The 16,443-nt window shown below is 40.5% G+C and overlaps 1 protein-coding gene across 2 annotated transcripts in view; it reads left to right on the top strand.

Annotated features, from left to right (window-relative positions):
* Positions 1–606: 606 nt before the first annotated feature.
* The window catches only part of LOC109030479 (homeobox protein ceh-30-like), a 30,218-nt gene continuing 14,381 nt past the window's right edge, over positions 607–16,443 (top strand). Inside the window, exons 1-3 of one of the 2 annotated variants that reach the window (XM_019041462.2) lie at positions 607–1,134; positions 5,133–5,546; positions 13,809–14,148. In XM_019041462.2, the coding sequence (XP_018897007.2) occupies positions 5,477–5,546; positions 13,809–14,148 (410 nt within the window). In that variant the 5' untranslated portion in view covers positions 607–1,134; positions 5,133–5,476. The remainder of the gene's footprint in view (positions 1,135–5,132; positions 5,547–13,808; positions 14,149–16,443) is intronic. The other variant, XM_072296817.1, reaches the window with a different exon arrangement.

A 16,443-nucleotide genomic window follows, 5' to 3' on the forward strand; every position in this document is an offset into this window, starting at 1 on the left:
CAAGAAAAAGGACTCTTGATTCAATCAGATTCAAGCTTAAATCAAAAGGAAATCCGCTCAAATTAAGAGGCTTGCTTCTTGATTTAAGCTTAAATGTGATTGAATCAAGAGTATTTTTTCTTGTCGATGTTTTTAAGAGTCTGAACTATACACTGAAGAAAAAGTAGCTTGGATCAAGCATGATAATTCTTGAATTTGCCGCCAAGAATTTTCTTTATCTTGCTTTAAGCTGACTTTTTCTCGATTCTAGAAAAATAATGCTTGGGTTAAGCAAAAAAGTAGCTTTTATTAACCAGAAAAATTCTTGATTTAAGAAGAAATACTTCTTGGCGGCAAATTTAAGATTCTTTTTTTTCCAATGTGGATCCAATGTGGTTTTTTTTCCAGTGAGGTGTATCCTTCTGTTCAGTTCACTCAGCTGTCTCCACTTAAACACGAAATTCATCAAATTTCAGACACCTGCAAATTCTCTATTGTTACTATTTTTGTTTTTCTGAGTGATTTTCTTTTCCCGCGCAGGGAATCTTCGAGAAAACTCTGACAACGGTGGTAGCGAGCAGAACCGCGCCCACAAGAGGTTGCGGCTCGGCAGACGGCGCGGCAGGGTAGAGACGCGCCGAGTGCGCTCGCTCTGATGTAATAAACTCCGGCCGGCGCCTGGCGCCCGCGGCCACCCGCATTGCTTAACGACAAACAATCTGCATACCGCGAGACGGGAATTAAACAGAGAGCGAATGAGGCTCTATAAACACGTACACGAAAACGATCCGCGGCCGGGGAGGGGTGCTCCCGGGCCCCGCCCCGCAATCAACCCCTCGGCCATCCGACCAATCGGCGCCCGGCTTCGCGCTCCCTCGGCCAATCCCAGCCCGCGCATTACCATACGGTTTAGGGGTGATTTTCCGCTCGAGCTTTCGCGGGCTCCCGGGACGGGTTGCGGCTAAGTGAATCGCGAAACTTACTTCGTTTTGTTGCCCCTTCATGATCGCCGTTTGCTCCGCGGTGTCCAAGTGTTTTCCTTCGCCTCGCCAGGCCGGATTCCGTACCTTCGCGATTGTGTTTTTTAGAACGTACCCTCCAAATCGCGCGTTCTTTAAGTTAGCGGGTATAGCATTATCAATCTCTCTTCACAAGGTGTCTTGAATTCTTAGATAATTATGGTTAATATTCTCCTAAAAATTTGCTATAATTCTGCCGTCTTGAGGAAGAACGCCGTATGAGCCTTCAGGCGTTGTCATATTGCCTTCAATAAAACAAAAATTTACGAGAAAATTTTTGAAGAATATTCCTCCCATTGTTCAGGCAATTTTGTTGACAATTTAATCTAAAACATCAGGAAATTTTAAGGCAAAATATGCATGACATTCCGCAAAAACGGACGTTTTATGGAGGTAAATTTGGCAACTCTCGAATGTTCATACAGCGTTTTTCCTTAGCACGACAGAATTGTACAATTATCCACGATAGCAAGCGTCCGTTTCTGATTTGAGACACGATACAGTCTGTCAACGTCTAACCGCCGCACACTGTGGTATTTGACCGAAAAACCTGGCCAAAACCTCAATTTTAATTTTTTTTTTTTGAAAACCAATGTGATATTCGAAATCTACACTGTTTTTTACCCCAGTAGCCATGTATGTGCCATTTTTCGAGTGGCTCAATTTCCCGCGAAGAGACCACGAAGTTACCTATTTCTCAGCGATTTTTTTGATGTGTTTTGACGCGCTACTCGTCGATCAGTTTACTTCAACTGTGCGACCATAGGAGGGAAGTTCGGCGATATGCAACACATTCTTAAGGGTATATTCTACACAACTAACCACAGTATTTTCGAAATTTCCTTTTTTAGTGATTTTCACAGGAGGTTGAAAAGTGATGTAAAAGTAAACGTTTTTTTCGAATTTCACAGTCCGATTAAAAATTTCTCTCAACTGTTCTCAAGCGGTTTCAGGCGGAATGTTATAGTCCGAAGTGGGTATTTTCAGGATTCAGGGTCGACAGACTGAGGAAAACTGAGGAAATTGAAATTTTTGACTTCAAACATGGACTTTTGAGCGATTTTCACAAACATGAATGGGAAAAATTATGTCGATACTAACGACTGAAATTGTATTTTTCCAATACCTCTGACCCATTTAGTACGAAATTGGGTGATATTTGGTCACACAACCTGTTTCTCTGGCCCCTACGCCCCCGAAAGAGGGATGAAAAAAATAATTTGAAAGCGGAAGGGAGGGTCATTTTAAAGTCTTGCAAAAGAGTTTAATCCGTTATTTAACGATCTCTTCGTGCATTATCCTTGAGTATAGACATATTCATGCCATGTTTTACTTTGACAGACAAATTTGAGGCCATCCGGCCGTGGGGTGGGGCTTCGAAAGTGGCCCTCTGGCACCATGAAATTACGCTGAGAGGCACATTTTGAAGCCTCGTAAAAGTAATTTTACGATTTTTCCTCAGGCAGCAGATTGTAAAGGGACATCATTAGAACTAAATCTTCCATTATTATCAACCTAAATTTTAAGAAAAAATACAATTGGCCCTCGATAAGTGAGATATGTGGTTTTGTCACGAATTTCGCAGTGACTTACGCTGTTTTATATTAAAAAAGGCAACTTCAAAGTTAATGGAGTGCCCTCACTTCGAGATGTAGATCATGGGTTAGGAAGGAACCCATCAAAATGAATCCTTTTCATAGGTGCTTTCTGTCCTCACAATGGTTCTTATTTTGATAAAACTGATTTTCATCCCATAAGTTATCCTCAAATCATCATATGGAGGTCCCGGCACTTTCATACTAGCACTAATTTTGATTCAAAACAGTCAAAAATCTAATATCTAGAATGATTCATATTAATTTTTTTGAGAAATGTACATTTACTCCTCAATGTGAGAGATCGGCTGTTTCGTCAAAAATTTTGAAAGGACTTACGCTGTTTCATAAAAAAACCATTAATGAGGTCATAGAGAGTCCTTATTTCGAAAAGTGGACCACAGGTGAAGGAGAAACTCGTCTAAATGCACCGCTTTAGTCAGATACTTTGCGTCCTTTTAAAGGCTTTTTGGAGGGCTTCTTCCATCCTCTTTAAACTCTCCGCAAATTGTCATATGATGTGTTAGGTGGATAAATTGTGCATATTATCACTTAAGAAGAAGTACTGATTGTAAAATATTTTTAAAACTCGGCGATATCTGGTGATAAATAGTTTTGGCCAGCTTTTCAGGTCCAATACCACAGTGTGCGCCGCGCCGTATATTATTTCCTTTGGAAAAAATAAACATGTAACAAATCTGATTCCTCTGGACAAAAATATGCCGAATTTTTTTAGAAGAATGGTAGATTCTTTGATGAGTATATCGACGGTGAAACTACCAAACCACGTATCTCGGTTTGCGACGTCGCAGACTTCCTGTCATACTTTATTTTTTAAATGAAAAACTACTTAACGTCCAGTCTTGAAAATTTCTGTGATTTTTCCTCTTCGTGCGGAGAAAATTCTGTGAAAATTTCAAGGAATGATGTTGATTTGGTCTACTTCAAAAAAATAAAATGCGAGCGTAGATTTTTAAACACCGCACACGAGATACGTGGTTTGGTAGTTTCACCGTCGATATGTAACTTATTGCACAGTCGTACTGTAGGTTTAGGATAACCGGACGTCCGGTAGCATTTACAATACTTTTGATAAATACGGTTGAGATTACAAAATTTGTTATCCCAGAGTGTGTTAGCGAATACCATAACCATGACACTGTTCTTCTAACTATACCCTTTTTTTCCAGTGTAAAATAAATATCTCATACCTTAGGGCATTATACAATTCCGCCCTATAGTCTTTTTTCAGTGTAAAATAAATATATCATACCTTAGGCCATTATACTGTACAGCAACATGTTTGTTATAGTAAAAAGTTATTAAAGTATCTATGCAGAATCGTGAAAAATCACGGCTTGTCCTGCAAACTGCAGTGCATAGGGACTCTACACCAATTAGAGTAGCGCCACTTTGATAAGAAGAATACGGCTGCAGCTCTCAAGAATTGAACCACAGATACATTAGTTGCCGATTCGAAAAGAGCACCAAGAGACCGGAGGGACCTTTGTTAGTGAAACAAATTTCGGGCTTGCTAGCCCATCCTCAGTCCAAAGAATCTATCCGAATTATATTTTTAGTCATAATGCGATTTTCCGTTCAGAGGTAGAATTTTTCGAGTAAAGGCCGCAATGATTTTTACCCGATTCTAAATTAAATCAATCTATGGCCGATTTTTGAATAGATCTTTCTGTATTGATGTACAGGTATATTCTCGAGGGATTTTCTTTCTTGAATATCACACGAATGTTACTTTTGTTTCACCAATCAATCAACGAAAAAAATAAAAAAAAATTTTCCGAGCAAGGTTAAAGTTCTTCACCTTTTAAGTTTTGAAGGTGACGGGAGCTAGCTCTGTAAGAGAAGGAAATGCACTTACATTGATAAAAATATTTGTAGTCTTGTGTTACTTTTGTTAATTTAGGAAGTGAAACACAAACCAGCCCAAATTTTGTGTTGATTTTAGCAGTTTGCGGAAAATTTAACGCAAAAAACAACGGAGAGACTGAAAACCGAGTCAACCGAAGGCTTGGGTTATTTTGTGTTTTATTTCTCGTATTAACCAAACTTCCCTGGAAAAAAAAAAAACACATTGGATCTAGGGTCCAGACTCTTGAAAACATTGACAAGAAAAATACTCTTGATTCAATCAGATTTTTGCTTAAATCAAAAGGAAATCCGCTCAAATTAAAAGGCTTGGTTCTTGATTTAAGCAAAAATCCGATTAAATCAAGAGTATTTTTCCTTGTCGATGTTTTTAAGAGTCTGGACTCTAGATCCAATGTGTTTTTTTTCCAGTGTTTTGTGCTGCGTTCTTTTTCTGTGTAATACAACATGAGACAGTTTTATAACTACCGGTTCAGGTGTCTGCACTTGAACTGTGAGGAGTTGGAGCATAAAAAAAAACCAAACTTTCCCATCTCATTTCAGAAATGACGTGTTTGCTATCACCTCTTTTCAATGGTAGATGTTTATTTTATAAAAATGTCTGTGCAATCAGCTCTCCTTCAATGAATTCTATCTAACTACTATTTTTCAGTGATCCTTAACACCTCACACTGCCAAACCAATGTAAAGTATATTCTTTTGGAAAGACGGAAACATCTGTGTGTGTAAAAGTGAAAGTGAATGCTAAATTGAGAAACCCAGACTGATTTTTGCGTGAAAGGCAAGCACTTCTTTGGCGTTTCTCTCAGAGAAAAATATGAGTGTCATATACTGTGATTAACTCACCTCTGGATTTCGTACAAAATTGAGAACATTTTTCAAAAATAAATGATACGGTGCGGATGATAATGGAACAATGACAACTAGAAATCAGGACCTCAGCTACCGGTGAATTCAAATAAATAAAATCGTTGCTGACTCAGTGCCGCTTGCACTATGCAACAGAGCCCGAAGTCATCATTCATGATCAAAGATCTGCTCAGTGATGTTCTTCCCAGCAATGACGGTAAGAAATCGATACAAGATTCATTGTATACTCACTAATGGTTTTTAAACTTGTGCTGAATTATGAGGTCCTCATGTGATTGGATGTGATTATTTTGATACGTAGAATTAGTGTTCGTTTAGTGGTCACTTTAAAAATAAACATCACTTTTAGCCGAGAAAAAGTGGTTCGCCTTCAATTGATCGTTTAGGCAAAACGGATCCTACGTGTCGCAAGAGTTGCATGCCCAGAGATTCGCTCCTATTATGTGAGTCACGTTATCTTGGCAACATTCAACTCACTCAAGGGGAGAAAAGGCTGCGTTTTGTGGTTTTTGGACTTAAGCGAAAACTAATTTAAAGCGTTATAACTATTTGTGACATAAAGTTTATCGGCAAAAAGAAAATCGCAAGATTAATCTTACATTCAGAGATTGAATGCACTTGAATCGTAACTTATTTAAGAGACAGGACACTATTGAATGAAAAAGACTAAGACTTAGTGATGTGCTTTAGTATTAAGGACCTCACTTTTATGAGGATAAAACACTATCAACGATCCTCAAAGATTTATTAAAAGCTTCGAGAATTTTCAGAGCTTTGTAACCGGTTAGTGAGACAGCTTAACATTTCTTCTTTGCCGGGAAATCTGATCGCTCTGGCAAGTAAATTCTATGCAATAACCAAAACCGACCGTATGAAAATGTGGCAACATCGAGTTGACGATCACTAAAGTCATTTCGCACACCTAAAGATGAATGATCAGCGCGCCTGGCTGAAAGACCAACATAGGTCCCGAGTTCGAAACCCGGTGGTACAATAAAAAACAATTTAAAAAGCGGGTGACAAGAAAGATGAAAGCGAGAGGCGGTGAAATCGCCTCTGTATGGTTCCGATATTTGCTCATTGTAAGTTTAAAAAAAACTAGCTGCTCTTTGAAGCTTAAAAATATATTCTATTTTTTAAAATTATTTAACCTTAAATCATTAGAACGTCAATGGAATCATATAAATCATCATGAAAGGAGATAGCATTTTGACCACTGTTCCTAGTCCTTTATTGTCATCATTTTTCCGTCGTTTGGGCGCATTTTCAATTCCTCGGAGTTTTTGGACTTTTCTAAAGGGTTTCCCTGGGATTTTCGAACAAAAATACGTAGTAAACCATTACATTGTTCTACTTACCGTGAGCTCTCAGAATATCAAAAAAAAAAAAAAAATACAATGTTTAGTGACCAATAATTGGCCATTATTGGGTGGCTCGTTTTTGTATCTTTTTTGAATTTTAAGACTGGATCGTGAAAAGTCGATGCTCTCAACCATCCTGACAAAGTAACTTTTTCGGATTTTGAAAATATTGATTTTTAAGGGTCCTACTAGAGTATCCCCTTTTTGGTACATTTTAGCATTGATTTCCCTACGGCAGATTCTTCCATTTCGTAAAAATGCAGTAAACAGTAGACTCTGGATTATCCGGATTAATTGGTGCCGGGCCCGATCCGAATAAAAAAAAATCCAGATAAAAATAGAAAACACAAATACCACCAACCAACACCACAGTATTCTTATTATGTATACATCATGAACATACCAACACGAATTTAAAAGTTTAACGCCAAATTGAACGACTCAATGGTGATTGTGAATGGTAGCCGACAACGATAAATTACAATACAACGATTAAAGCGCGCAATGCGTGAAGTATTCATACAGTCTTGTAGCCGCTAATGTGCGTTTTAGGCTAACTAACCGACTGCACTGCGTTTGGTGTAATGCGAGAAGTATTTATGCAATCTAGTAGGCGCTAATGCGTTCCACGCCGACCTCACTGTTTGGCGCAATGCATGAAGTATTCTCTCAGCCTTGCAGGCGCCGATATGCCTTGCGACCGCTTCTCTGCGGATCCGCTCACTTATCGGAATGCGTACGTAGTTACATGGTTGCAAAATCGATCCGGATAATCCAGAGTCCGGATAATACGAAGCCGGATAATCTAGAGTCTACTGTAGTTGCAAATTATCCGCGTGTTAAAACAGTGCAACGAAAAATCAATTCTCTATGGATAGGTGATGATTGATTTTGTTTTTTTTATGAGGAGAGAAATACTTTGATGGGCCCCACACATGTTTCACCTATTTACATAAAAATGGATCCAAAAGAGTCTTTAAAAGCTGCTCTCAAGTTGCCTTGGCTGGACTATTACTCAACATTCTCCATAATGGGGACCCTTAAATATCAATATTTTCAAAATCCGAAAAAAGTTATACTTTATCATTTTCGCTCTGCGCTACGGATATTCCTCTTAGTGAGACGCAAGGCTATATTCTGAAGGGTGATCCCTATGCGGCATAGAGAAAAAAAAGGAGGTGTTTGCATTTCGGGCATCTTGGAAGTTTTTGATGACTTGATGACGTAGGTGGGTACAGCTGGGTACAGCGACGTCCCCTTCACGCTGTACCCACCTACGTCATCAAGTCATCAAAAAATTCCAAGATGCCCGAAATGCAAACACCTCCTTTTTTTTCTCTATGCCTATGCGGGACGTTTTTAACAGCGAGAGGGGGAGAGGAATCAATGCTGAAATTTACCAAAGGAGAGTTACCCAGTAGGATCCTCAAATATTGATCTTTTCAAAATCCAAAAAAAGTTACATTATCAGGACGGTTGAGAGTACTGACTTTTCACCACCCGGTCTTAAATTTCAAAACAGATTCAAAAACGAACCATCCTATTCACAGTATCTAGGTTCACGGTCCGTCTGGTACTTATTCTTGATCATCATTCATTTCTCTCTAGATTTACAAGGGTATTTTCGCTCTCTTATTGCGACGCAAGGTGGCTTTCCGAAAGGCGAGAGGGGAGGGGAACCAATGCTGAAATTTACCGAAAAGGAGGGTACCCTAGTGTGATCCTTAAATATCAATATTTTCACGATGTGTAAAGAGTTACTTTATCAACGGTCGACAGCGCCGACTTTTCACCACCCGGTCTGAAATTTCGAAACAGATGCAAAAACGAGCCACCGTATGGACCGTACCTATACGTTTAGGGCATATCGACGGTGCAAGTCGGCAATCACATAACTCGGTTTGCGACGTCGCAGACTTCCTGTCATACTTTATTTTTTAAATGTAAAACTACTCAACGGCAATTCTTTAAAACTGTCATGATTTTTCTTCTCAATGCGAAGAAAATTCTGCAAAAACTTCAAGAAATAATGTCAATTTGCTCTCCTTTAAAAAAATGACGTAGAGGCGGAGATTTTCAGACACCGCAAACGAGTTATGTGATTGCCGACTTTCGCCGTCGATATTCTTGATCAGCATATTCATTCCTCTCTAGAATTACAGGGGCATTTTCGCTCTGAGCTAGGGATATTCCTCTTAGTGCGACGCGACGCAAGGCTGCATTCTGAAAGGTGAGAGGGGGAGGGGAATCAATGCTGAAATGTGACAAAAGGGGGGTATCCTAGTGAGACCCTTAAATATCAATGTTTTCAAAATCCGAAACAAAGTTACTTAATCAGGACGGACGAGAGCACCGACTTATCACTATAATTTCGAAACAGATGCTAAAATGAGCCACCCTATTGACCGTATACATATGTTTACTAAACATGCCGGCACGTTTAGTACTTATTCTTGATCAGTATTCATTTCTTTGTAGAGTTACAGGGGAATTTTTGCTCTGTGCTAAGCTGCCGCCCACTGCAAGAACGCCGTAACTCCATTAAAGATTTTGCCTTTTCCTATCACACATTCTGTTCTCTTGCCAAAAACACTGATATCCATTCTGCTCAATTTTCTTAGGTTGAATTCTCAGTGGTATGCCAAAGGTATTCAATAATGGAGATGTTGCATGTGTGAGGAATTTGCGATTTGACTATCGTTTCTCACGTAAAAGTTAGCGAGAAACACGATAGTGCCACTGGTTTTCCCTGAAATCAAATCCCAAGCTCAAAAAAAGCTCTCAAAGTTGAGGCAAAATGGAGGGGATATTCCACGCTATCCTGAGATTCCACTTCTACATCAAAACAAACTCTCCATGCAAAGATAGGGAGCAAATACATTAGCAGGGTTGCCGTGTTTTCAATTTTAGAGTCCCCAAATAAAGTGGCATCACTGCTAATGTATTTGCTCCATATCTTCGCACGGAGAGTTTGTCTTGATGTAGAGGTGGACTCTCAGGATAGCGTGGGATATCCCCTCCATTTTGCCTCAACTTTGAGAGCTTTTTTGAGCTTGGGAGTTGATTTCAGGAAAACCAGTGGCACCATCGTGTTTCTCGCGAACTTTTACCTAAGAATCAACAGTCAAATCGCAAATTTCTCACACATGCAACATCTCCATTCTGGGGGATGAATGCTCGTTAGTTTTCCTGTGATAAAACATGTTATCAGGAAAAATTGAAAATGGTGTTAACGGCGTTTTTCCCGTGGATGGCAGTACGGGTATTCCTCTCAGTGCGACGCAAGGTGGCTTTCCGAAAGGCGAAGGCGAGGGGGTGGGGGGAGGCGCGGTGCCGGAGGGCGCGGAGCGGGCGCTAAGCGTCATACAGGTTAGCTGGAGCGTGGATTAGGCGGCTCGGGGACAAGGGGTCGCCGCCGCGAAATCATAGAGCAATCACGCTCGTTAAGAGGGGCGTCTCTTTAAAAACACAGATAACAAGTCAATTACGGCAGATGAATGGTTTAATCACGAGGTGAAAGGGGGTGGATTCCCACAGCCCCCCCCTCCCCCGCGGGTCGTCGAGGGTCGGGCGGCCCGTGGGTATCGTCACTTGAGCACGTTCGCGCTTGTGCCCGAGTCCGCGGGGGTATTTTTAATGGTCGAAAATCTTTTCAGCGACTCGAGAGGGCGCCTGATAGAGCGGCCGGCCCTTTAAGTTGCTATTATTTACTCCTGTTTGCGCGGCCCCGGGTTCTTCCTCTTCCGCGTCTCGTCGACCCTCCGACGTAAGGGCGTATCCTAATTTCCACGTGAGCCTTGTTTTGCATGTAAATCCATGCATTCTGGGACTCGTGTGGAAATCGAGTTACGTCCTTGCGCCGGAGGAGCGAAGATTTTGCGGAGGGAGTCAAATATTGTCTCCCGTTTCTGGAAGCTACTTGACCGGGCGGTCGGCCAGGATGATGTCGGCATGCATCCTTTTTCCAAAACCGTGTGTCCGAACTCGCGGTCGGTCGATTTTCTGTCTTATAAATGGATTACATTTTGCAATAAGGAACAGTGGTTCCTTTCCACTAAAAGCTCTATCCGGCTCTTCTATATAAGAGGACCTTTATGCGTAGGGAAACCTATGGCACTAAGGTTTATTTCTAAAATGAGCCAGAAATAGTAGTTCCGCATTGTAGAATGGGTCCAAATTATAGGGCCTGTAATTCCGTAGCCGGAAAGTTTCCATAAAATAAAAAGGGGGTTCATGGTGAAAAATGTCTCCGAGCGGGGGGGGGGGGGAGGGTATCGAAGTCGGAGAGTTCCTGGAATTTGTTTCTGAGGATTTTTTTAGTCGTGGAAGGGCGGTCTAGACCCACCAATATTCCCCTACCCCCCGATTATGCCACTATTTAGAGATCATGAAAAACGCTTTTAAACGAAATTGGGTCCGCACCTAAATCGAAGGTTTCGAAAAAAGACGTATGTACGCGGAATTGCTGTACCGATTAATAGAAACGTACACAGTTGCATTTTGAAATAAGATTTATTTGGGAGTAGTTTTGAATTCAACTATAGTAACCTTTCTAGTGTCGCTCATTATATGTACTCATACAGCAGCAAGAAATTAACATTTAAGATCAAAGTTAAAATTGGATGCGTTTCTGCTAAACGGAACTAGAAACATGTGGGGAAGATGGGGTGTGCTCGAGGTGAGCTGCACAAAAACCAATCTAAAATTGGGTGTAGTTCCTTTTGAAGAATTGGACAAGCTGGATTTTATTAACGGAACTAAGCGCTAACTGTGTGCTAGCTCATGAGCCGTGGGCATGTGACAAGTGCGTGAAGGTTAGGGCTCATGAGTTAAAGATACCCGTCCGTGTACGTTCCCGTTGTTGCATCGCCGCCGCTGACGTCACTGCCGCTTAATAGTTCCTACCCATTTTCACAGCCCGAGAACTAACGAGCACACCTCTTCTTTCCCACTTGTCTCTGGTTCCGTTCAGCAAAAATACTTCCAATTGGTATTAACTGGTATTAATCCCACGTCGAAAAGTATTATACAATATTAATTAAGTAGAAGTGTAGAAAATATGATAATTTAAGGATTCATTTACATTCTTTACCAAATCCAAGAGGGGTGCGTATGTTTCAATTTTATAAATTAAATTATAATTGCATGCAATGTGTAGTGTAAACCATTGCTATCTTTACAATTTGAGTAATCACTTAAGGTGAAGTACGTAATACAATTTTATAAGAATATGCCTTTATTTTATTCAAATTAATACTTCCGATTCTCCCTTGCAAGCTTCCGCGAAGACTTTTATCAATTTTTAGAATGTATTTAAACATGAAACATAATTGACGGAAAATTTTAAATTCGATCACACACTTGAGTAAGAGCTTAACTCCAAAGCACACACTTGTGCTAAGGGTCATATCATAAGGGTAAACGAAAGATTCTCCACCCTTCTCTTTCGATTAAGTTCGGGTGAGTGTGCAACAGTGTACGAAGTGTCCCCGTTACGGATTCATTACGGCCCTTTCACCCCGTTAACGAACCGTGAAATCCTCACCGGGGTCCGCGGTCACTCTGTTATCTCCTCTCAAAGCGGCGCCAGAGATATTGACATTGTATTGTACCTCGTGCGGCGATCGAATCAAACGATTGACATTTTAACTTGATCGTTCGTTTTTTAGTTCGGACTAGATAAAGAGAGGTGTGCGATTTGAAGATGATCTTCCTGCGAAATCATGAAGTATATTCATTGATGAAAAAGATGCTGTAGTAACACCACAGATGTGAAAAAAATGTGCGACAACTCTTGGATGTTGTCATTCACACTCTGGTGTTGAAGTAACATCCTTAGGATGTTACTTTTACATCCTAGAATGTTACTTTAACACCAGAGATTCAATGACAACATCTAAGATTTGTCGCACATTTTTTTAACATCTTTCTTTTTCGGTGTGTTTCAAAGTTTCAATTTTTCTATATGATTTAACATCCGGTGTCGGGTTTTCGGGTCAAAGAGGAAACTCGTTTTTTTGGGGTGATCCAATTTTTGGTTACCCAAACTAATTACTGGAACAATCATAATTTTTGTCTCTCCCTCCTCTTTAAACTAAAACATGAGGGTTCATTTTCCTGGCGACAAAAAATGATAGGTTTCCGAAAGACGTCATATAAAAATAAAGTCTTGTTTTGACCCTGCACTGAATAAAAAGTCTCTTGGATCACGAGTCCATGCTCTTAAACAATTTGGCAAGAAAAAATACTCTTGAGTCAATCAGATTTTTTCTTGAATCAAAAGAAAATTCGCTTAAATTCACCGCGGACAATCCGCCGCGGACTGGCTCTCGATTTAAGCAAAAATCCGTGAATCAATAGTATTTTTTCTTGTCAAATTTTTCAAGAGTCAGGCTTCTGGATCTGAGAGACTTTTTTTCCAGTGTGAAAATAGACTTCTTAAATTGATTCCCTTAATCCTGCACCGCCCTTTGTGTAAAAATGTAAGAATGTATATATCTACGTATATAGAGTGGTAAAGTTTGAAATCAATCGATTTAGCCGTTCCAGGGATTGGCCTAGAGAGTTGGTGCGTTACTTTTGCCTTCAATTTCGAGTGATACTAAGCCCCACTCGGGTGTTCGAATAGTTGGTTCGAGTTTATGTGCGCTAAGTAAAAGGTCTCGTTCATTTTTTTATTGTATAATCCGAAGTAAATTTCCTAACGAAGCCAGCGTCGCTGACTTCGCTCTAATCAGTCGATGAACCAACCAATCTGCAGATACCTAATGTCACATTCAATCGCGAATAGATTCTTAGCATGATGTTAAACCTTCATACACACACTGGAAAAAAAAACACATTGGATCTAGAGTCCAAACTCTTAAAAACATCGATAAGAAAAAGTAATCTTGATTCAATCAGAATCTAGGTTAAATCAAGAACCAAGCCTCTTAATTTAAGCGGATTTCCTTTTGATTCAAACAAAAATCCGATTGAATCAAGAGTATTTTTTCTTGTCAATGTTTTCAAGAGTCTGGACTCTAGATCCAATTTGTTTTTTTTTTTTTTTTTCCAGTGCGACGTTGTCTTAACCGGGCGTTTGTACCTTGTTGCAGAGCTGTCAGATGAAGATTACGGCGAAGAGGAGGACGAGGAAGAGAAGGAGGGGATGAAGCTGAACGAGGTGCCCTATAAGGGGGGTCTGAGGACCTACCCCCTCCTGGAATTTGCCCAGGGGAAGGTGGGTCCTCCGACGGGGAGTCCTGAACGACGAGAGCGCGAGGACAAGGGTCGGAAACCACGGCGGAGGCGGACGGCGTTCACGCATGCGCAGTTGTCATACCTGGAGAAGAAGTTCAAGATCCAGAAGTACCTGTCCGTCGCCGATCGGAGTGACGTGGCCGAGGCACTCAACCTCACCGAGACCCAGGTCAAGACATGGTACCAGAACAGAAGGTCAGTTATCATACATACTCAGGAGGCATTATTAAATACACCACACTGAAAAAAAATTCTCGGTGTTTTTACCAAGGTCCGTTGGTATCTTTACCATCTCACTTTTTTTACCAATTATTGGTAGTTTTACCAAGACAGACTGGTAAGCTTACCTAAAAACCGGTATTTTTACTGTTTTTTCAGGTAAGAATACCACTTTTATTGGTAATCAATTCCCTGCAACTTTGCCATTTTATCTCGGTAATTCTACCACGGTCGATAAGAAATATTGGCGTTTTTACCAAGGTCCAGTAAAATTACCGAGAAAGCTCAATAATTTTACCGAGATTTCTTGGTAAAATTACCAATTCCATGAATGGTAATTTTACCAAGAAAAAACTGGGATCAAATAGAACCCTGAATTCTGGTAATTTTACCCTTTTCTTAGTAAATACACCGAGATTTTTTTTTCAGTGCAAGCTTTATGACCAGGGTGGCATGAGACGTAAGAAAGAAATGAAAGTGGATATGTCAGTAAAATATTTCATGTACAGGGCCGGATTTACCTTCTTGCCGCCCATGGGCCGCCTGTATTTTACCGCCCCCTTCTCATTCGTTTTTAAACATTAATACAAACCATCAAGTTTACGCGTGTAGGGCACATTTTTTGTGAAAGCCCCGTCAACACTAGCAAAAGTTCAAGGAACTTTGCGCGAAAGTTAAGCTCCGTAAACCTATCTCTGTGTGAACAAGACCTTTCACTTATGAGAGATTAACGAAAAAATTATGGAAGAATAAACATGAATTTGCTTTAATAATTTTACCTTCCGCCGCCGCGCCAACCGCACTGTGTTTGCGGGTGCAATGCGTGAAGTATTCCTACAGTCTTGTAGTCTCTATGCTTTTCACGCCGCGCCGACCGCTGACCGCTCTGTATTTGACGCAATGCGTGAAATATTCATACGGTCTTGTAGGCGATATGCGTTTTACGCTGACCACACTGCGTTTGACGCAATGTGTGAAGTATTCGTGGAGTCTTGTAGGCGCTAATATGTGTTTCCTGCTGACCGGCGCGCCGAGGACTTCTCCTATTCATCTCAAGTCCGAGTCAACATCGCTCTCTGCGCCGCGCCGCTCCAGGTCAACTTGCGTGTTCGGTGTCTCTCTTAACTTGAGTAATGAAAGGTGTTGTCTCTTTTATCACCGAAAGACGAAAAAATTAAAATTACTATACTTTAACTCTCAGGAAATGAGAGATTTTGTCGCCTTTTCTCGTTTGCAATGTTTTTCCTGAATCGGATTTATTTTTGACACCTACATTTGAAAAAAATTGCAAAATTTGCCGCCATGGGCTGCAGCCCATGTGGCCATCCCCTGAACCCGGCCCTGTTCATGTCATTTCACGATGCTGTAAAATATTCCACTTTTTAAGGGGCTAGAGTATGCAACCCGCACTCATACACACACAAATAGAGGAAAGTCACAATTTTCACATCGAAAGGAAATGAAACACAAATGACACATAAATGAAACACAAATTTTATACAATGAACCGGTATTTTTTCAATATTCTTCATACATTTCTGAAATTTCATGAAATTTTGCCACCCTGTTTATGACGCATGTGCATGAATGAACGATTCCATAAAGCCACTTTTTCAAGTTAGGTCAAAAAATTGGATTTTGAGATTTTCACGGATTTTCACACTTCAGTATACTGAAAAATCAGTTGGGTAGGGATAAAACCTTGAGATTTGCCTGCATGTGGTCTCGGATCCAACTGCCTAAGAGATTTCTTCTTGTAATTGAGATAAATATTTTTGATTGAATGCAGAGGCAGTCAAATACATATCGACGGCGTAACAGTCCGCAACCACGTATCTACGTATCTCGTTTGCGGTGTTTGAAAATCTCTGCTCCTAGTTTTTTTTTGTGAAGTTTCCACAGAGTTCTCTTCGCAAGGAGAAGAAAAACTATGGAGGTTTTCAAAAATTGACGTTGAGTGGTTTTCGATGTAAAAAATAAAGTATAACAGGAAGTCTACAACGTCGCAACCCGAGATACGTTGTCTGGTAGTTTCACCGTCGATTCAGGCCATTGTTAACACATCAATGTTGACAATGGACCACTAGACAAGGCCCGAATTTCAGCATTCTGATACAATGTTCTTAACCAAAATTTCACGTAAAACACGATGCGCACAACGAAAATTGACCGAAATCGACTCCTTACGAAGATATTTAATGATTCTTGATGCGTGAATTCAAACCACCCGCTCATGAAAACTCAATGCTCTACGTGATTCACACCGCGCGC

This window comes from Bemisia tabaci, chromosome 2 (genome assembly GCF_918797505.1).
Source record: "Bemisia tabaci chromosome 2, PGI_BMITA_v3".
NCBI classification, from domain to species: Eukaryota; Metazoa; Arthropoda; class Insecta; order Hemiptera; family Aleyrodidae; genus Bemisia; species Bemisia tabaci.